The 20,697-nt window shown below is 35.2% G+C and overlaps 3 protein-coding genes across 12 annotated transcripts; all 3 read right to left on the bottom strand.

Annotated features, from left to right (window-relative positions):
* Window positions 1-195: 195 nt before the first annotated feature.
* Window positions 196-5,416, bottom strand: LOC122012349 (4-hydroxybenzoate polyprenyltransferase, mitochondrial-like). Of its 9 annotated transcripts, none has more exons than XR_006120195.1 (11): window positions 5,006-5,416; window positions 4,163-4,298; window positions 3,804-3,925; window positions 2,418-2,487; window positions 2,180-2,329; window positions 1,933-2,068; window positions 1,743-1,839; window positions 1,393-1,465; window positions 843-884; window positions 571-635; window positions 196-409 (listed from the first exon to the last, which is right to left on the bottom strand). XR_006120195.1 is itself a non-coding variant. In XM_042568855.1 (10 exons), exons 1-8 carry the CDS (start codon window positions 5,398-5,400, stop codon window positions 1,396-1,398), a joined length of 1,176 nt encoding a protein of 391 aa, XP_042424789.1. In that variant the 5' UTR covers window positions 5,401-5,416; the 3' UTR covers window positions 196-635; window positions 843-884; window positions 1,393-1,395. The 9 variants fall into 9 exon arrangements, 5 of the variants coding, with proteins under 5 accessions (XP_042424789.1, XP_042424790.1, XP_042424788.1 ...); XR_006120196.1 differs by having other exon boundaries at window positions 571-594; XM_042568855.1 differs by having other exon boundaries at window positions 196-635.
* Window positions 5,417-7,778: 2,362 nt separating this feature from the next.
* LOC122011470 (protein Hook homolog 2-like) lies at window positions 7,779-14,894 on the bottom strand. Its single transcript, XM_042567864.1, has 5 exons — window positions 14,559-14,894; window positions 14,242-14,454; window positions 8,697-8,780; window positions 8,479-8,610; window positions 7,779-8,285 (listed from the first exon to the last, which is right to left on the bottom strand). Exons 1-5 carry the CDS (start codon window positions 14,748-14,750, stop codon window positions 8,127-8,129), a joined length of 780 nt encoding a protein of 259 aa, XP_042423798.1. The 5' UTR covers window positions 14,751-14,894; the 3' UTR covers window positions 7,779-8,126.
* Window positions 14,895-15,447: 553 nt separating this feature from the next.
* On the bottom strand, window positions 15,448-20,509 carry LOC122012346 (calcium-dependent protein kinase 26-like). 2 transcript variants are annotated; one of them, XM_042568849.1, is made up of 8 exons: window positions 19,680-20,509; window positions 18,389-18,532; window positions 18,133-18,285; window positions 17,611-17,726; window positions 16,801-16,968; window positions 16,475-16,699; window positions 15,961-16,107; window positions 15,448-15,835 (listed from the first exon to the last, which is right to left on the bottom strand). In XM_042568849.1, exons 1-7 carry the CDS (start codon window positions 20,401-20,403, stop codon window positions 15,976-15,978), a joined length of 1,662 nt encoding a protein of 553 aa, XP_042424783.1. In that variant the 5' UTR covers window positions 20,404-20,509; the 3' UTR covers window positions 15,448-15,835; window positions 15,961-15,975. The 2 variants fall into 2 exon arrangements, with proteins under 2 accessions (XP_042424783.1, XP_042424784.1); XM_042568850.1 differs by lacking the exon at window positions 18,389-18,532.
* Window positions 20,510-20,697: the final 188 nt, after the last annotated feature.

Below are 20,697 nucleotides of genomic sequence, written 5' to 3'. Positions count from 1 at the left end.
GTTCTAAAAAGGTGAGAAGGTTGTATGAATATGCTTACTGATGGCTAATAGATTTTAGATTAGAGTAGAAAATGTGACACGTAAAAGAGAAAAAGTATAAATATTGGTGATACTATAAACATAAATCAAAACAAATTTTATTAATGCCTAAAGAAAGCATAGCTCTATTGTTGCAAATATCTGATTCGTATTTCATAAACAAACCTTAAGTTTACTTGATATTTTATAAAACTTTTCGTTGATTCCTACAATATATTCTTTTAAAATCTTTCAAATGCTAGTTCAAAAATAATACATTTAAAACGTATAGAATTTTATCAGTACAATTTATAGGAGCCTTTCCATTTCTTCTCTGCTCATTTTCCTTCCTAAAGCCATTTCCCCCCTTTTTCCACGTTCTTAAACATCCCTGAAAATATAATTTAACGCAAAGGTATTAAAATTAAATCGGACAAGGTGAGATTATAAAAAACTTCAGGGTCATATTTGGAAAACAATAACAAGGCATAAGCATGCTTTTCTTGGAGGGGGGAAAAAAAGAAATTAAGAAATATGAACCTCTGTCCCAACCTTTATATTCGTCATCTTCCAAACCTATAAAATGAGTTTCTTCATCTTCTACATGGATCATTTTTCTTAAACAACAACAACAAAATCATAACAAAGTTTTGTAGCTGGTTATGATAAATTAATCAACGCAAGGCATCCAATTGTAACTAGTAAGAAAAATACAATCGTTTTAGCAATTCTTAATTTATAAAATGACCATGAAATCAATCCCACCTTGCTTTTTTTTTTTCTAAAAAAAAAAACTTTTTCCAATAATCAGTGTGATTGCTTACAAAAGTTCAGATTCAGATGCTCTGAAAAGAACCCAACTGCAACTGCAGAAGATGTCAATAACAGTGTTAAGTGCATATGGATTGCTTACTGAGAAGAAAAAGCAAGAAAGCAGATTGAATTAACATTAAACAAAATTGAATAGCGCAGAAATTTTTTTCAGATTGTTGCAATTCTAATTCCATTTTTTATTTATACAAATTTAATCTATTTCAATTACAACTTGTCATTAACCACAAGATTGCCATATGTACATGACATGATTTTACATAAACTAAAGTAGACATCTTTCCTTGTTTTGTTGTGTCTTCCTTATGACGATAAATCATGCTTGAGTGTTCTAATTCTAGTTGACATGACATATCCTATTCTATGATGGTTGAATAAATTCCATTATGTGCGTAATCGTATTCTTCTAGATAAGATACAACTGAAGTAGAAGATTAGATTTCGTATATACAATTAAAAGGAATTCCATGTTTGAGCCAAAGTATGATAACTCCAAACCACTTTCCAACCAAAAAATATGAAGAAAAAAAATACACAGATTACCTCTCATGAAGCTAATCGACCAAATAATATTCCGCTGAATATGATAGCTCCAAACCACTTGTTTGACACAAATCTACAAACAAGAAAAGTTGTCCAATGGTTGAAATGCAAAACAATTTATCTTTCACAATGCAATGATTGCTTGGCAGAAATAAAATTGCTCTTGAATAACTCATGAACTTCCTTGCTAAATTTCCATTTTTTTGAGGTGTCTATATTTCATCAGATCTTTAAGATTTTTTTTTTTTCTCTTGATGTGGAAGTCACACAGAAAGCAAAGCTTGTTATCCTTTCTCATCAACCTCATGTAACCAAAATGTAAATATTTTCTAGAAGAAAATCAGCCTTACTTTCTGTTGCAATCTGCACGACTAGACAAGTCAACAGTAGAAATCTGCCATCCTAGGTGCCCAGCAGCAGCTATAAGAAATGTATAGTATTGCCATGCTGCCCTAGGAAAGATAAGCACACATTCATTAGAGTATGAAAAAATCATAGATAAATAATTGTAAGAAATAGAACAAAGTAGATAATGTGTACCAAGCTCTGCATTGTATCCACTAAGAGCTAGATTGCCAATGCATGCAATTGCAAAGCCAGTAACCCAGTTCTTTGTCAAACTTCCAAATCTCAAAGCTGTTGATTTAACACCCACCATTTTGTCATCTTCCTTATCCTAAGAGTAATTTGTATTAAGTCAATACTACTTTGAAAAGTTAATCAATTGCATAAAAACAAATGTAAAAAACTCAAACTGACAAGAAGTGCCAATGTTAACAATATATACCTGATGTGCATATATCGTGTCATATACAAGGGTCCAACAGACACCAGCAGCATACAATGGCAGGACAATTGCAGGATCCAAACTTTCTTTAACAGCAGCCCACCCTAATAAAGCTCCCCAGTTGAAGGTTAAACCTAAGTATGCTTGAGGCTGTAGTAAGATTAGCTAAGGGAAGTAGAGTGGACGTTAAAAAAACTAATGATAACATAGTCATTAACCTGTTTTTCGTGGTACATACCCAAAATGTCAATCGCTTCATAAGAGGATAGGAGGAAACCAAAAATAACGATGATGCACCAAGAATTTGGCTGCACTTAGAAAAAATAAAAATGAATAAAAAAAATTTAGTTCTTTGAAAACTACAAGTTAATACAAGTTAAAGTACTTGGAAGAATAGCACTTCTGTAGATACACATGCTTATGTTTTTAGGAAAGAAACTCCCTATTATATATAAACAGAACTGAACTATATTTGAAAATATTTTACAAGGGGTGAACACTGATATTGAGACGAGATCAAAGCAACTAAAATCTTACTAAATAGGACCAGAGAACAGATTATAAAAGGTGGGTCTGAGGACAGATTACAAAAGATGGGTCAAGCAAGTAAAGCCCATGCTAAAGTTTAAGTACTCTTGGACACAAAAGGTTTTGAGTTGAGAATGTATTCTCCATTGTTCAGCCAATATAAAGGACCTAGCAAGATGTGGCAACATCAAATCTCTCTTGTGCTCTAGATTTCTACCATCTATGAAACGGACATACATATTAGTTGAAAAGAAGGCGAGTTCAGTATCAACTAAATAGACAACAAAAATATGAATCATATTGTCAAGTATTCAAAAAAACATAAATTCTGACTTACAAGTATTTTCTGCATGATAATGATCTTTAAAACAACAAACACCATCACCCTAGAACTGTGAGCAATGAGGAACATCCTTTGTGTTATTTTTGCATCATTATCCATGACATTAAATCTCACCCAAACAAATTTTCCCTTAGTTCGTGGATAATCAAAGATTGTGTGCTTGATCCATGATGAAAAGTATCTTCACCAAGGGTATGATGCATGGTTTCCTATTCATGAAACAGTTCTTGCTGAGTTACTTGATTGTCATATAAAGAGTGCACTGAGTCTACCACAAATTCCTTCAAATTTCCACATTATTTTTATTTGTGGAACAAATATGCTTTAGTTCTGATGGCTTTGAAAGAAGTCCAGTAAGTACTTAAGTCTTAAGAGTATAGCAATTGTAAGTCTGGTTCAGAACATTCTGATTGTCCATAGGTAATGACATAAAAAATAGGAAAAATGATTAAGTTCTGCTCTCAAGTTGGACGCACATTTACCAGTTGATTCTGAATGTTAGCTGAAATTAGTGTCAAGATTAAGAGTAATAAACCTTTGTGAGAAGAAACCAATTTTAGTCTATTATAAGGGAATATCTCACTGTACTTTTAACGGAAACATCCTGATTCAATTTAAGTAAATGACAAAAGTAATTGAATTCTTTTAAAAAAAATAAAAAACAATATCTAATAAGAAACCTTTGAGACATGCAAAATGTGTTGGCATCTCAATGCGGAAAACATTAGTAAAGTTTATTGAAGATATATTTACCTATAAGTATTGAGTTGCAGAAGGATTCCTAAACCTAAAAGAAGTTGGAAACCCAAAAAGCAAAGCCCTTGAAATGGTGACAACATACCAGATGCAATGGGCCTATATTTTGTTCGCTCAACCTGCAGCAAAAGGAACCTCATGTGAGTATGAACACACATTGTTAAGATGTTTATAAAGTGATCAAAAACTTTTTATTTATGCTGTGACACTATTTACCGCCATGAACAAACTTTAAAATTGGAACTAAAAACATTAAATTTTATAATTTAAAAATAAACTGCATTAGTAAATAAGCCCTACCAACTTGAAATATATATATGTTCATATATAATAGAAGAAAAAGGGAAGTAGATTACCTTGACATCAATGTCACGATCAAGAAGGTCATTCACAGTACAACCAGCTCCCCTTAAAAGCACAGCTCCACAACCAAACAATGTTAACATTTTTATGTCAGGAAGGTGCCCTGGTGTTGCTGCCATGGTAATTGACCTGATGCAAGATTATGAGAGTATCAACATGGCAGGAATTGATCAACAAAAAAAATCTTGATCTAGAGGATATGCCAAAGAGATAACCAAGTTTCTCATCAAAGTATGTTTCAATACTTTTACCAAATGGCTTTGATAGGCGTGCAAAATTAGTTTATATTAGACTTTGGCCAATTGCAGCCCATTTGATTGTCTCAGAAGAAGAATGAAAAAAGTGGAAATCAGAAACATGAATAGGTGCATGTGCTAACACACACGAGCGTGCACACACACACACACACACACACACACACACACACACAAAAACAAGCACATAAGAAAAAAAAATCTTAAAAACAGACTAAATATACAAAAGAAAAACGTAATTAGCATCTTTGGTCATGTCATCAACACTCCCTATGTATCGGTGATCTTATACCTATTTTGTATTTATGGCTTAGAATCCTAGATGGCAGGATAAGATCAGGTAAATGACTCCAAGTAGTTGGGACCCTATCAAGCACACCTTTTTTTACCGTTTTGAACAGTGGATTCATGTAGTGGAGATTTTTTTATTCATTCAACCGAATTGTTCCCTCAAGTATTCTCATATTATTTGCAAGTTAAAAATTCATACATTTGATCTTCGTTTTATAATTACACACGTAAATTTTGTTCTTCAAAGAAAATCTGACAAGCAAATGTAAAATAAAAAGAAATAAACAGTACCACGTGCAAGGCCAAGCCAATAGCCATAACCCTATTGGCTTATCCAGCCGTGCTAGTAGCGCATACGGGCGCACCGACGGGGGCAAGTAGGCGTCGAGCCACGACGGAGGCGCTTCCACAGCTCCATCTTCCGGACTCCGCGCCACTCCATCCCCTTCGGTTTCGTTGGAGGAACCGGACAGAGAGGCGAAGGACAGATGATGGGGGAATCCAACGAGAAGCGGCGATCCCGCCCAAGGAGGGCGACTCAGACGCGGGATGGGAGATCCAAAAATATAGAGGATGGAGGAAGAGCTAGGAATTGGCGGAGGGGAAGCGAAGGGGAAGATGGAGCGGGCAGCCGCCGGCGGGAGGCGGCGAAGCTTTCGAGCTGCGCGAGCAAACCACAGCGCCATGGAGGCGATCGATCCCCTGCGCTCACAATTCCGAGTAAAATGGGCCGAGAGTTTAAAAATTAAAATCTAAAGAAGGCCCATTTAGAAAATGCAGACATTTAAATATTCAGTTGCTTTATTATTATTAATTTTATTTTCAGTACTTACGATGACGCATCTTTGATGATAAATATTTCTTTTAATTTTATTTTATTTTATAACAAATAGAAAGATAAAAAAATTATCCACTAATCATTTCATCCGCCCATTAAAAAAAATTAAAATGGAAAAAGAACAGCAACAAAAACTCGATAAGAAAGATTCATACCATGTTTTCCACGGATTTTCTTGAACTATCAACAACAAGATAATTAATTCTTTCCACAGGTTGATTTGGAGAAGAAACTAATTGTGAAAAAACAATTAAGAATCAACTCACGCAGTTCAAGAAAGCCTGTGGAAAGCATGCTTACAATCTTTTGCCATTGGATTGAACTGAAACAGCTCAAACGAGAGAATTATTTTTGACGTAGAAGAATTGAGAAGAAGATAGACGAGGAAAAGGAGAAGGATTGTGGAGAAAGATTGCCCTTTTTGCCTGTTTAAATAGAAGGAAAAGGTATAGTCCACTGCTTCTTCCTTTGCACACGCCTCATACAGTGCCTTCAATAGTAAGACTGAACCGAACAAGATATAACTCAAGCTCAACTCTTACATAAAAATTTATTAATTTATATATCAAATATTAGTCTAGAATAATTCTGTCACTGTAACAAATTGGCTAAAAATGCTATTAAGAGTGTTCATCTAACCCACTTCATCATAATATGAGATTATTAAAATGATAACAATAATTCTTGTTGATCTTAGCTATGGCAACAAAAATGAGTAGACACAGTTGTTATCTGTGCCCTCCCTCTTGGTTCGACTAGTAACTCGTTCTAGCTAGCTAGTTCATGGCTTGACCAACCCTACTCAATAATTTTGACAAGATCACAAGAAACATGGGGGTCCAACCACATGCTTATGGGGAGGCAGGTGCCTGTGTAGTCATCTTTTTCCTCTTCTCTTTTAGCTAACAATTTTAATGCAGTGAAAGGACAAAAAAAAAAGGGTCTTTGCTAGAGGCATTAGGTTGCTTGCAAGGAAAAATGTAGGGCAGACACCCCCATTTTGTGAACTCCTATTGCTTAATTTAATTGAAGCAAGTGCTACGTGATGTGGCCACGGTCACTTCTTAGCATAATAATGAAAAGAAAAAAATATCGTGATTTGAATTTTAAAGAGGATGAATTTAAAGATCAACTTTTGAATGTAATTATACTTGGAATTTATCCTATAAAAGTATTAGAAGAAAGAGGGCTTAATGGCATTCAATTGTCTACTTAATTGGAATGAGGTGTGAATCGTTTCTCTTTCAAACTAGACTTTCTATAGTTTAAGTTTAAATTGAATCAGCCGTGGGTCCAACGGCAGGGAGTCTGAGTAGTCTCTTAAATATTTACTGTTTAATTTTTAATTACGACGCACTATGAGATATTTTTCTTTAGTGAGATGATAAATCTAAAATGTTGAACTGCTAGGTCATCATTTTCATAATTATTCTGATGGTTAAAAATTTTTATGACATCAGATCGGTTATTTTTATGATTAATCAGCCCGATGATTAACTGGTGCTAGTTTAACATAAAAAGTTTAAATTGAATCAAATTTTAGTTATCAATTGTGAAGAGGTTATAGGCTATTGAGATAAAAATTGAAAGATTCAAGCTTACCGATTTGTGTCACAAGAGGTTGGTTTTAATTTATAATTTTTTTTATAAATATAAATTTGATAATTCCGAATTCAAACTGGCTACAAAATTTTAAAATTCATAATAAATATATTTTATTAGTTTAATTGGAATTTAGATGTTATATAAATTTATTATATGATGAGGAAGTGTAAAAGAAGCATACCATTTATCTTCTTGCAAAGAAACATGTTTTGTCTAAAGGACTAAAATGTTAAGGAAATAAGTATCAAACTCTATTGTAAATTTTAAATTCAAATTTTTTATTTAAAATTGATTAATCCTAATTTAGAATTTGTAAATGAATTGAACTAAATAAGCTTAATTCATTAGTATTAAAAGAATATATAAAATACACAAGTTTGAACACTAATAAACCTAATTCATTAAAATTATTTATAAATAAAGTTCATAAATAATTTATAAATAAACTTATTTATTAATTTGTATAAAATTTAATTATAATTTAAAAATAGTATTTATAATATGTTAAAAGAAAAAAAAAACAATATAAATTTTATAGCATTAGATAAAAGTTCAACCTAATTTACAAGGACAATAACATTATTAGTTGAGCTCGATAAAAAATTTAGGCTAAAATGGAGCTAGATAGATTCTTTAACAAACAATGTTAAAGAAGTTTGATAAATAAATAAACAAGTTTGAACAAGCTAAACTCATTTACATCCCTATTGCTTCTATCCTACTTATATTTATCATAGTAACATAGATCAGAACAATGCAATTAGTACTTTTGTTCAGTCTTTACAACGGCCTAAAAAGTGATTCCAAGTATATTGCATTGATATTTTTTGGTCAACAGTCAGGAGCTAGCAAACAATCTGACTTTATTGAGCATGGGCAATGAAAGCCATCAGTTTTCAGTAGAAGAAGAACAACAAGAACTGTTGATCTCAACACGGCCACCAAACAGGTTGTCAGTTTAGAGATAACTTAGCTTGAGCATTGGGTCGATGGAACTTTCTTATGCATTCTAGACTCAGGCAAGTTCTGATGGATTGGCGACAATGGTAAACTTGATGAATCTGACGATTCAAAATCAATCCTTAGCCCGAAAGGACTGCCATCGTTTGGCCTTGACTTGCGTTTACCCTGAACAAATAGAAAAAAGAAGAATCAACATTCTCAGATTGTTTAGTAGCAGGAGATTATCTAGGACAAGATGAAACAGTGCCTGTTTTCAAAACTGAATCACCCGGACTAAACTTTGCCAATTTTTAATTATGTTAAAATCTTGTCAATGTTTGTGTTTACGACAGAAAATTCTGATTTATGTTATCCTCACTTTAGCAGCAGAAGCACTTGCGGAACGCTTGTGGCTGTTGGATCCTTGACGCTGCCTCTCTGTTTTCAGTAATTCCAACAACCTCTTGTTCTCTTCATCCAGCATTTTGTTCTCTTGAAAAAGAATTTTGACCTTGCACGATATGTAAAACACCAGATTACTTGCCATGATGAGGATCATTTATGGTCGAGAACAAGAAAGTGAAATGGATTTCAAACCTCTTCTTCAGCTGTGTGAAGATTTATCCTCAAATGTTCCTTGTCCTTGTTCAAGGTCTCAATTTTGGTAGCCAATGATTCCAGCTATAAGATGAAACAATGTCACACATTCATAAGGATAATTAGGATTATATATGTGATAAAAGAAACCACTTGTTTATTCAGTAACTGAATGAATAGATCTAAATGATCCAAGGCATTAATTATACACCATACAGAATGTAAACTGTGTAACTAATCAGAAATCTAGAGGCTAGAGAACCAACTGGTATTCTGAAAAGATTAATTCTTACCTAGCAAGGCAACCACAAGAAATGCTAAGCATTTGGTAGAATCAGGATCGATAAGTTACAAAAAAACATTATTAAAGGAATTCGTCGATATAGGCAACTACTGGCTGACGAACCTTTCTTTCTAAACTTGAAGGGGCCTTTTCCACATAAAACAAAAGAGGTTATCAAATAGAGACCATGATATTTCAAATCCAGAAATGGTTAAATTATGAACGAAGTGCCTTTTAAGAGCTGCCAGAAGACATGAGAGTATAAGTAAATCAGATACAAAAACAGACCAAAACATTCAAACGAATGTTACATAAGAACTAACCTCAAGCTTACATGGAAAGCTGAAGATAATAATAATAGAAGAGCATCAATTTTCTGTAACATAACCTAGCAATGAAGGTCTTATTCTTACATTTGAATGGAACTAATTCCAATGAATCCTATGAACCAATAGACTAGTTGGTCTCTTAAGAAGAATTGTATGTATACGTACTACAACCAGGTAATGCCCAGGTATCATGGAAATGGAGGGTTATTCTTAACCAGAAATGAAGTTAATGTCACGTGATTCAAAGAAAGACTTGAACAATTGACCCCTTAAGGAGAATAATATGAATATATACTATTGCTACCAGATTATTATGCCTAATAACAAGCATGATCAAATGAACTGTCCTATGATTATCATACCATTCACAATGAAGCCACAGTTTTAAATTGGACAATGCAAGCTCTAGTGAACATAGTTTTCCTGATATGAATGTCAAGTAACAGTCTTATTCTCAGCTGCATTACATATCCATGCTTGTTATTTTTATGACATTAAAATTAGTAAGTCAAAAGACATTTCCCTAAATATCACAAGCCACAGCATATAAACAAAAAGTCCCCAATATGAAAAAGATATTCTTTATCATCACTCTTGATGTTTTCCTATTTCTAACGCATGAAAAAGGCAACATGGAGTAGGTTCAAACTGAATGGATAAGGCATGCCTTTCATAGAATCATATGCTTGAATGAGGTAAAACAAACCGTTCATTCTTCCCCTTTATTGTGAGTTGAATTAGGTCGTGCAAGGTCAAATATTTACATCAATGCGTGTTGAAGCTAATCATGTATATCATGGAACAGTTCATTAAATGGCACACCCATTAGTTGTCCACATCCATCAAAGCTGACTAAAATCTATATAAAAATGAACCAACAGGTCTAGTAATACTATCGAGAACAAATCTGTTTCTACTGTGATCCGTCCTCAAATTTTTGAAACTGCAACACATTCCCTACAATCTATGACAACTGTGTAAAATTTGTTCACCAACAATGTTTGGCACAATGGCCCCAGGAAACTAATAGGTTGAATCACCAAAGCTGTTTTGTGCATGTTAAGATTTTTTTTCTCATAACCTGAAAAAATCTGAAAAGGTCTACAATGCGTGCTTAGAATTTGTTTTCTAGTTTTCACATTCATAAAAATAACATTTAATTTGACGATACTTAGACATTGCCACAAAATTTATGTTGGTGAAAATCCTACCCCTTTTTGGTTTTTTTGGGGGATGACCACTTATTAAAATCCCTCCTACTTTTAACATCTTCAGATGTATTCATTAAGTTAAAGTCTTCTGCTGTAAGACTGGCTTGTTTATTTTTCATGTCTTGGATTAATTTTAAGTGTCTCCTTCCTAAGCTTCTAAGTATACTGATAGGATCCTCTTCTTGTCTTAACATGAGATTTAAGTTATCAGTTTCGATAGACATGAGATTTAAGTTATCAGTTTTGATAGTCTCATTAGTTTGAGAAGTAGAAGGCTGATATCCTAAAAACCTAACTGACAGGTTTTCATTTCTGTCTTTGTACATGATCAAAGTTGTGGGTTTTAATGTTTGTTCAGGATTATTTAGATGAATGTTCCATTCTAATCCTGCTAAAACCTCTGAATTATATTCTCTAGGTTTTAGGAAGTGAATTCCTTTTGTAGTAAATACTTCAATCATGTATGTGATCATGATTTTAAAATGATTATGTATATGGTTCATTGCTTTTCTGAGGAAAATAATGTCAATTATCACCTTGAAAGTTGAAACTACCCACATCCTTTTGCCTAGATATGCATGTTAATATGTCTAATGAGATCTCTGATTGTAATATTAAAATTGGCCACAAGTAAGTCATTCCTAAATTATTATTTGTATCTACTTCAACAAGTTCTATAATGGATTTTTCATTTTTCCTTATCAGAAAATCTGGAGTCATATAAGACTAATAATACTTTTCCTCCTAGTGTTGCTCTTGTAAGTCCTCTTAGTTCAAAAACTATTAATCCTAAATGGATATAATTATGTCTGTGATTATGTAGAGTCCTAGCTTCCTCTTCTGTCATTAAGTTCAATCTTACTTCTCCTCCATCTGGGAGATGAAGGGATTCTTGTCGATGGTGTTTGTACACAGCAGTTGAGAAATTAAGTATACCTTGGCTGTATAGACGCCTAGGATTTAATGCATTTAACTATTTAATTGAGAAGATATTTAGATCTCGTTCAACATTTATAACTTCTTCAAATCTATTTGTAGTAGAGAAGCTATTTCTTCTTGTAAGAATAGTGTCTAGCCAAGAAGTTGTATTAGTTTCTGTTGTCCTGTCTCTTCCTGTTTGTGACAGACCAGTGAAAGGTTCAATTCTTGTTAGATTCATCTTGTTGTTTTGACGTTGAGGTGTAAGTGAGAAACTTACAAGTACTTGGTGATTTCCTAGTTATTGTTTTCCCAAGAGATAGTTTATTTAAATCTTTATTCAAGTTAATTAAAGCTTCTTTCTGGTCTATAGTTTGGTTATTTCCCAAGTTTTGTTTTTCAATGGCAAGTAGCCTATTTTCTAATAAAGAGAGTCTATAGTGAAGTGAGGTTAAGAGGGCTAAGATAGCAAGCATTGTTTTGTTGTGACAGGATTTGGTCTCCTTTTCTAGTCAATTCAATATTACAATATCTGTTTTCTTTAGTCACGGAAAATTGTTTGGCATATTCTAAAGCTTCTTTGTAATGTGTGTTTTCAAACCTAAGTTTGTTTATTTATACTTGATTTCCTCAAGTATTTTATGAAGGGCGCCCAGTTTTTCATAAAGTTGCGTTCGATTACTTACAATTAGTTCTTTTGATTGAAGTAACAGAGCCTTAGACTTATTATCTGAGCTTTGAGTTTTTGGTATCTATTTGGAAAGGGCTAGTATGTCTTGCTTTAGCGGACTACTATCCTTCAAAGTTCTTTGAACATATTCTTGGGTTTCTTTTAGATAATCTAGATTTCGTAATACTTTAGCTAGAATCTGATTATTCTATTTAATAGTTTTAGTTAATGATTCAATTTGTTGTTGGAGAAGTTGTTGTTGTGATTGTAAGGATATTTCAAGACTTATTAGTAAGTCTATAATGGAATTTAGATGAGAATTGTCTGTGTGCAGACAATGAGTATGTGCTTTGATCCAAATATAACAACTATGTTTGTTTTGATCTAAAGTAATTATGGTTCTTGGTTGTAAGGCTAGATCTAAATAGTCAAGTTATCTAACTTCTGGTGGAATGTTTGATAGCATATACTTTGTGTCCCAAGTCGTAATAGGCTCGGATACCAATTTATTAGTTAAGTGGTGTTTTATGAGATGGTTCGAAGAATTTGTAGGAGTTAAGTAGTTAAGTGATGTTGTTTTAGAAAAGTTGTAGGAGTTAAGTAGTATTTTATAGGATGGTTCGGAATGGTTGAAGTTGCTCCTGGAAATACAGAAGGTAAGAGAATTCGATTGCTTCTGAAATACAAAAGGTAAGAGAATTCGGTTGCTTTCTGATCCACCCAACTCAGCAAATTCCTTCTTATCTACCCAACTAAGCCCACTCATCTCTTCCCCTTCTCCTATAAAACCCCCTCCAGACCCTTAGTCTGGGCATTCGAGTTTGCATATCGAAATTTGCAAGATTGTAAAGATCAGTCTCAAGTTTGCAAGTCTGCAAGGTTTTTGTAATTTCCTAAGTTCCTACGCTTGTAATTTCATAAGTCTGCTTACTTGTATTTTTCAAAGTTCTTAGCCTCCAATGCTTGTAATTTACTAGTCTGTACATTTTCTATGACAGCTTAATAAACTTTCTAGGCCTGAGAAAAGACTCTATTTTTCTCACTATATCTTCAAGAATCCTCAACCCTTATCCAAGTATAAGAAAGGTAACTAATTAATGAAGAGGATAGAACTGTATCATTGTAAAGCTTATAAAACCTATGCGGGCTAAATTGGGCAGTAAGAGCTATTAACAACTAGTTGTAAGACCTGAAAAGCCGGGTTAAAGCTTGAATACCAAGACATCTGGTTCTTGTTGCTTCCTAATACATGAGGCTCACTGGTGAGAAGTAAATATGAGTAAAATACCTTTCCAAAGTGCCTAAATTCAGCCTAAAACCAAACCACTATTCACAATTTCTGTTCACTGTTCATAATTACTGTCCACGACTATTGTTCACATGTTAGTATTGTTTACCAAATTCTCTTACCTTTTGTATTTCCAGAAGTAACTAAATTCTCTTACCTTCTGTATTTCCAAAAGCAACTTCAACCACTTCGAACCATCCCATAAAACACCACTTAACTACTCAACTCCTACAAATTCTCTGAACCATCCCATAAAACAACACCACTTAACTACTTAACTCATACAAATTCTCCGAACCATCCCATAAAACACCACTTGACTACTTAATTCCTTCAAAGTTCTTTGAACAGATTCTTGGGTTTCTTTTAGATAATCTAGATTTCATAATACTTCAGCTAGAATCTGATTATTCTGTTTAATAGTTTTAGTTAATGTTTCAATTTGTTGTTGGAAACGTTGTTGTTGTGATTGTAAGGATATTCCAAGACTTATTAGTAAGTCTGTAATGGAATTTAGGTGAAAATTGTTTGTGTGCAGACAATGAGCATGTGCTTTGATCCGACTATATTTGTTTTGATCTAAAGTAATTATGGTTCTTGGTCGTAAAGTTAGATCTAAATAGTCAAGTTTTCTAACTTCTGGTGGAATGTTTGACAGCATATACTTCATGTCCCAAAGTGGTAATAGGCTCTGATACCAATTTAGTAGTTAAGTGGTGTTTTATAGTGGGGTGACCACTTCATAAACTTTCTTAAATCACAGTGTGAATGAATATGATTACAATGTGGAATGTGACGTAATTTGCCCTAAAAAGGGATAAATAACACGCAAAATTTCACACTTACATTTGAAGCATCCTGCAGCCTTGATCGTAACTCCTCGTTCTCCTTCCCCAACTCGTCACAAGATTCCATAATCCTCTCCAAGTCATGCTCATATAAAGAACACTCCTCCTCCAACTTTCGGCAATGAGTCAACAAATCACCATACTTCGACGCATAGATCTCTTTCTCCTCGACGCATCTCCTCACTCCCTGTGCGTTCATGTTCGCCTCTGCCTATCAACCAAAAGAAAGAATGAAAATTAAAAGCCAGTCTTTTCCGATCAAGATGCGAACCCTCTCACGTCAGGTAAAGAAATAAGGGAACATAGGATACGAACCCTGCACTGCTCCATTCGCTTGTTCGAATCCTGGAGGCGCTCCTCTAAGACAAAGACCTGATCTTGAAGGCGGTTTCGGGAGTCTTCTGAGGCGAGTAGTTTAAGTCTGAGACTCTTAACGGAGACCGGGAGTCCCAGCGAGCTCTCGATGGATTCTTTGATGTAATTCTCTGTGCCCGGGGAGAGGTCCATCGTCTTCAGTGAGGGAGGGAAGAAACCTTAACAATGGCGAAGGTATCGCAGCGATCAGCGGCTTGGAGAGGAGGGAACGGCGGAGAAAGGAAACCCTAGGAGGGGAGAGCGGCGAAGGGAAAGCGCCGAGCGACTGAGCCCTTATGATTTGAAATTGAGAAAGGCACCAAATAGGCAAATATAGCCGTTAAGAGTAAACGGAGGAAAGGTCGGGGCCGGGAGGATTTTCCACGTGGGGAATTCTCTGCTGACATGGTAAACGGCTTTCTGTTTTTCTTTTTGTAATTGCGCATAAATAGGGTAACTTAAAATCTTTATATTAGTTATCTTATCTAATTTTTTAAATTATACATTTATAAATAATACTTAAAAACATTCTATTCAACATTATAGAAGAAAGATTAGTTATCTTATCCATTTTTTAAATTATATATTTATAAATAATACTTCTCTAAATTTTAAAAATAGATTCTATTCTCTAAATATTATAGAGGAGAAAAGAAAAATATATATTTAAATTTAATAAAATAATTTTTTATTTTAAATTATAGATTTTGGATAGAAAAATATCAATCTGAGTAATTACCGAAAGTATATATATATATATGCAATTATAATTACCAATTTTGTGATCTTAATTTTTATTTCTCATTTACAGTGATTTGTTTGTAAAATTCGAATGATGTAATAAATCCCGTGATGATATAAATATAATCAATGAATATCTTACAATTGTACAACAAATTTCGATGTGTTATGATTATCGACAAAATAAATCTAGTTTTATGAGAAATAAAATTATAAATGAGAAAATGAATGAACAAAATTGAGCCTGAAAAAGCAGCAGGAGAATAAATAAACATAAACATTTGCTCCATGGAGATGAATTCTTGTAACTTCACTTCAGGATGTGTGTATCATTCTCCCTGTAGCATAATTTTCAGTTCATTAGAGTGTGAATGACTTCAAATGCCCTGTTCAGTCATGACGTCTCAGGAAATTATCAGCAGCTCAAATTCAACTGGATTGTAATGGCTAAATAGAATATCCCAACTAGTAGAACTGGAAGGAAGTTACTTCAAATTCTGCAAGAGCGGGGAAAGACATGTAAGAGTGACTTTGTTTGAATTCAACTGTTAACTCACAAAATTTCTTGATATTTGTATAGCAATGCGCTCAACAACAACAACAAAAATATTTGGGACTAAACCTGTGTGGCTAGTGATCAGTGAGCTCCTGGAGAATCTCTCATGCTGATGTTCAAACTATTTCGCATGCTTCGCATGGTTAATCTTCCATGTCCCATGTTCCCTTTTTGCATCATAGCGACAAACTCACCAAAGTCGATGCAACCATCCTGAGATAGGAAATCAGTAACAGATTAGCCATAGAAACATTGTGATTTTTTTCTCCTAGCATGGAAGATAAAACATACAAAGTTAGAGCCTGTAGAATTAAAAATACCCAAGTGCTCAAATTTATACATGCATAACAAAGCCCTTTACAAGCAGGTGAATTCAAACATATTGACTTTGTCTTCCAAAAGGAAAGCATGATACAAAGATTTCAAACAGATTTAGCAGATGTCAAGTGAGAGATATATAAGTAATTAAAAAGGAATCATGTGTCAACAATTCATTTAACATGTTTGAAGTATATTATAGAATAAACATACTCCCAAGATCCTTGTGACATGATATGTAAACAAAAGAAGGATTGCTTACATTGTCCTGATCAACTTCTCTGATGATATCATCAATCAGAACATCGGTGATGTTGTGATCCTTACAGGCTTGCTGAAGTTCATCAACTGTGATATAACCACTTCCATCCTTGTCAAAGTAAGAAAATGCAGCAGCCAAATGCTCTTCCCGCTCTAGTTTGTTAAGATGTATTGTGGCAGCTATAAATTCCCCATAGTCAATGGTGCCACTGTTGTCGACATCAGCCTATTTTCTCAGAAGAAAGTCATTCGAGGAAGTATCACAATTTTGAGTAATTATCATCAAATTATGTTGTTTCATAATCCTACTTAAGACATTTCACTTACAGCATCCATGAGAGCACGAATCTCACATTCTTTCAAATTTGAACCATATTTTCTTAGACCTTCTTTTAGTTCATCAAATGTGATAGCTCCACTGTTATCAGTGTCCATTGCATGAAACATTTCCTTGAGTCCAGCAATCTCTTCTTCTGAAAGGCTTTCAGCTATTACCTGGAACAATTGGGAGCAATATGACATAAATAAACGTGTAATTAATATTCATTCAGGTTTAAAAATATCTAGAAGGAATAATTTGGGTCAATTTGGCCTGAGAATTCTTTAGCTTGTTATCTACTAGGATATGATGTTCATTTCCTATCTCCAAGGTTGAATAAGCCCATCTAAAGCTAGAAACTAGTATAGGATGGTTTCAGCAATTCTGGAAGAGATCCTAAACAAGGTAACTTCATGAAACTCACGGGCACAAGAAACATGAACAAACGTGGAAAAACGAATGCTTCTAATATGTCTAGTTTGGTGTGTTGTAACAATTCAGTAGCTCACAAGGAAACATATAACTATATAATATAAAATTTATTTATTTATTTTTATTTCCATGGACAAAATTAAGAAGAATTTGCTGAAAGGATCTACGTTATTAAAACAAGACTTGTAGAATAGCTAAGCAATAAAAGGGCATTCATGAGGTCATTAATCCAGTAAATTTGCTGCGGCAACCCACTCTCACTGCAGGAACAGCTCTAGTAGTCTGCCAAGATCATTCAGAATTTACGATGCCTAGTGGAAGTATGAGAGGGAAAATATTTTAAATGACAATTGACTTTATTTAAACAATATTTATCAGGAGCATACTCTTAGAGCCATCTTCTTCAACTTGTTCATTGCTGAGAATTGTTTGATTCGAGAGAGTACAGCTGGATCTAGTGCACGGTCTGGAGCGACTCCATTTTCACAAATCCAGGGATGACCTGAGCATGGGAGCAATTAAATGATTGTCACTGACAGTTATTGACCACCTGGATTAGAATTGTCACTTTGTTAAAAAATTTGCATGCATGACTAGTTTCTGCTGGAAATTAGTTAACCCAGATGCAATCTGTTAATTTTTTGCAATTATATTCATATGAGAATGTTCTAGTTATTTAATACCTACAAGATTTTGATACAGGGAACACAGATAAATGAAATTCAAGAGACAACCTTAATTAGTGAACTAGACTTTATTATGCTTTCTCACTAGAGAGTCATGTCAATGATTGAAAATGGAAAATCTGAACAAGAACACGTATGTTTTTGCAGATAATTTGTACCAACTTGGTGATCAAGACTGTTAGCAAACGGTCCAATGGGAAAATCTGATATAAGAAGACATACAAAGTACTTCATGAGCAGTAAGACGCTCCGCGGGAGGGGAACAAAGCATCCTTCGTATGAGGTCCTTGGCACTATCAGATATCATTGGCCATGGGTCAGAATCAAAATCAATGACTCCCTTCAGAACTGCATCAAATATCCCTTGTTGTGTTTCTGCATGAAAAATAAACATGACTGAAACCCACCTAAGAATTGATATGATTACTCAAAGCTAAGAATGAATACCAAGAAGAAAGTGATAAAAACAGAATTGTACCAGCCCAAAAGGGTGGCACCCCGCATAATAATATGTATAAAATCACTCCTGCAGTCCAGACATCAGCTTCTGGTCCATAATGCTTCCCTAATACTTCAGGAGCCACATAATAAGGACTACCAACTACATCAGTGAAGATCTGACCTGAAGTTACAGGAAATCCAATTTATACTGCTACAATCTCAGTTGAAGATCAGTAATACTTAGAAAAAAAGAGAAACAATTGCATAATTAAGGTGCAATAACGTTGTCCTCCAAAAAGACAGTTATGATCTGATCAGCAAGAAACTGCTCGTTTGCTTTACCACAAAGAAACCAAGCTAAGAAGAGGAAAATAAAGATGATAAAGCAGCATGCACTAATGTTATAGTCAATCCAAAGTAATCCAATTTTTGCCAATCTACTGCATTCTATTGCATGTATCCTCTGCCATCCCTTGCAATTTGGTACGCATAAAAGGTTGTTACCAGTAAAACACATTGAATCGATATGCTGAATATCGATCCAGAATCAGTTTTTGAATGTCGTGCACACAATTAGCAGCAAACACTAAGATTTATAAGAAATGGATTTATCAAAAGTAAATTAACTAATCAGTTAGTCATCTTCCAAATGATGCAGATACATTAACTCAGAAAATTAGATTAATTACTGACCAGTTCAATCAAATTATATAACGTAGAATAACAGGAATATCAGATCTTCACATAAAACTCTAACTTCTCTGTCATCTTGTTCGCTTATATATTGCTTAAAGAAGAACAGAAAGGTTCCATAAGAAGATAAGCAACATGGCTAAATCAATAAGGTTTAACCCTCAATTTTATTATTTGAGACTAACTGGGATGTCATATTCTCATACTACAAGAAGGCTGGCTAAGCTAAGGTTTTGAATAAATAAATGTTTAGAAAATATAGGAAAAAGTCTAGAAAACGGTGGAGCGGATCAGTCCATGTCTGGTTTGATCAGTAACTGAGTGAATTGGTGGGTTGTATGACATCCAAACCGGTTCAGGGGTGAAGCAGGTTTTGTTTAGATCCTAATATTCGATTAAGATACTGGAAAAATTATTCACTGAAGCAGTGCCCAATCCAATCTGAGTTGTTCCCTGACGAGGGATCAGTGGTCAATTTGACTTGACCTGGGTTTGAATGATTGGCTTTTCACCAACCGTTTAAGGACGAACAGGTATTGAGATCGTGATAGAATTTATGAACATATTTCAATCATCGGATATCTTGGAAGAGAAAATTTATCATCGTATATTGTAAACTAATAAATTACAATTACCTGGCTTGAAGAAGACCGAGAGACCAAAATCTATGGCCTTGAGCGAGGAATCATCATCCTTATTGGCCAACAAGAAGTTCTCCGGCTTGAGATCTCTGTGCATTACGCCGAGCGAATGGCACGCCTCCACGACGCCGACGATGATCCTGGTGAGCTCGGCCGCCTTGCGCTCGCTGTATTGGCCGCGCTGAATGATGCGGTCGAAGAGCTCGCCCCCTTCGCAAAGCTCCATCACAATGTGCACATAGAGCGCGTCCTCGTACGCGCCCTTGATGGTCACGACGTTCTTGTGGCCAGAGAGATGGTGCATGATCTGGATCTCCCGCCGCACGTCCTCCAGGTCCTCCTTCGCCACCAGCTTCCTCTTGCAGATCGACTTGCACGCGTACGCCTTCCCAGTTGCCACCTCGGTGCACAGGTACGTCGTCCCGAACTGCCCCTGCCCCAGCTTCCGCCCCAAATTGTAGAGGTCGCGGAGGTTCGCCGTCGGGTGGCCCATCACCCACGTGGTGTTTGCGGCCATGGCGTCGCGGTTGGGCCGCGAGGCCGGGCGAGGCGGCGCGTCGGGGTCGGCCAGGTGGTGATGTCGGTGACCGCCGCTGGGGGAGGAGGAGCCGGCGGAAGAGAAGGAAGAGGATAGGGACCGGTCAGAGGGTCGCCCGGCGCTGCTGTAGCTGGGGAAGTACTTGCCCTCAACGTAGGATCCGCGGCATGAGTTGCCCATTAACGATCAACAATGCAACTTTGAGCTGGCAAAATGCGTCATTTCGCGAAGGAGCAAATGGCATTTGAGGATGCGTCGCTGGTCCGATTAGGGTTTGGGTTAATTGAAGTGGGAGGTGCGAATTGATCTGATTTAGTTAGAGGCGAAGATGGCCGGGCGGAAAAGGAGGGAACCGTTGACCGTCTTTGACCGTAGGACATCCTTAACCGGCTTTAATTAATCTTAACTATGGCCGTAATTTCGATTAGTGTTTTGCTAATTTTGGTCGTTTCGAGCGTGTGTTCTTAATTAGAT

The sequence above is a fragment of the Zingiber officinale genome, chromosome 8A (genome assembly GCF_018446385.1).
Source record: "Zingiber officinale cultivar Zhangliang chromosome 8A, Zo_v1.1, whole genome shotgun sequence".
Lineage (NCBI taxonomy): Eukaryota > Viridiplantae > Streptophyta > Magnoliopsida > Zingiberales > Zingiberaceae > Zingiber > Zingiber officinale.
The sequence above is the reverse complement of the archived record's forward strand: the minus strand, read 5'-3'. Positions and strand labels throughout refer to the sequence as shown.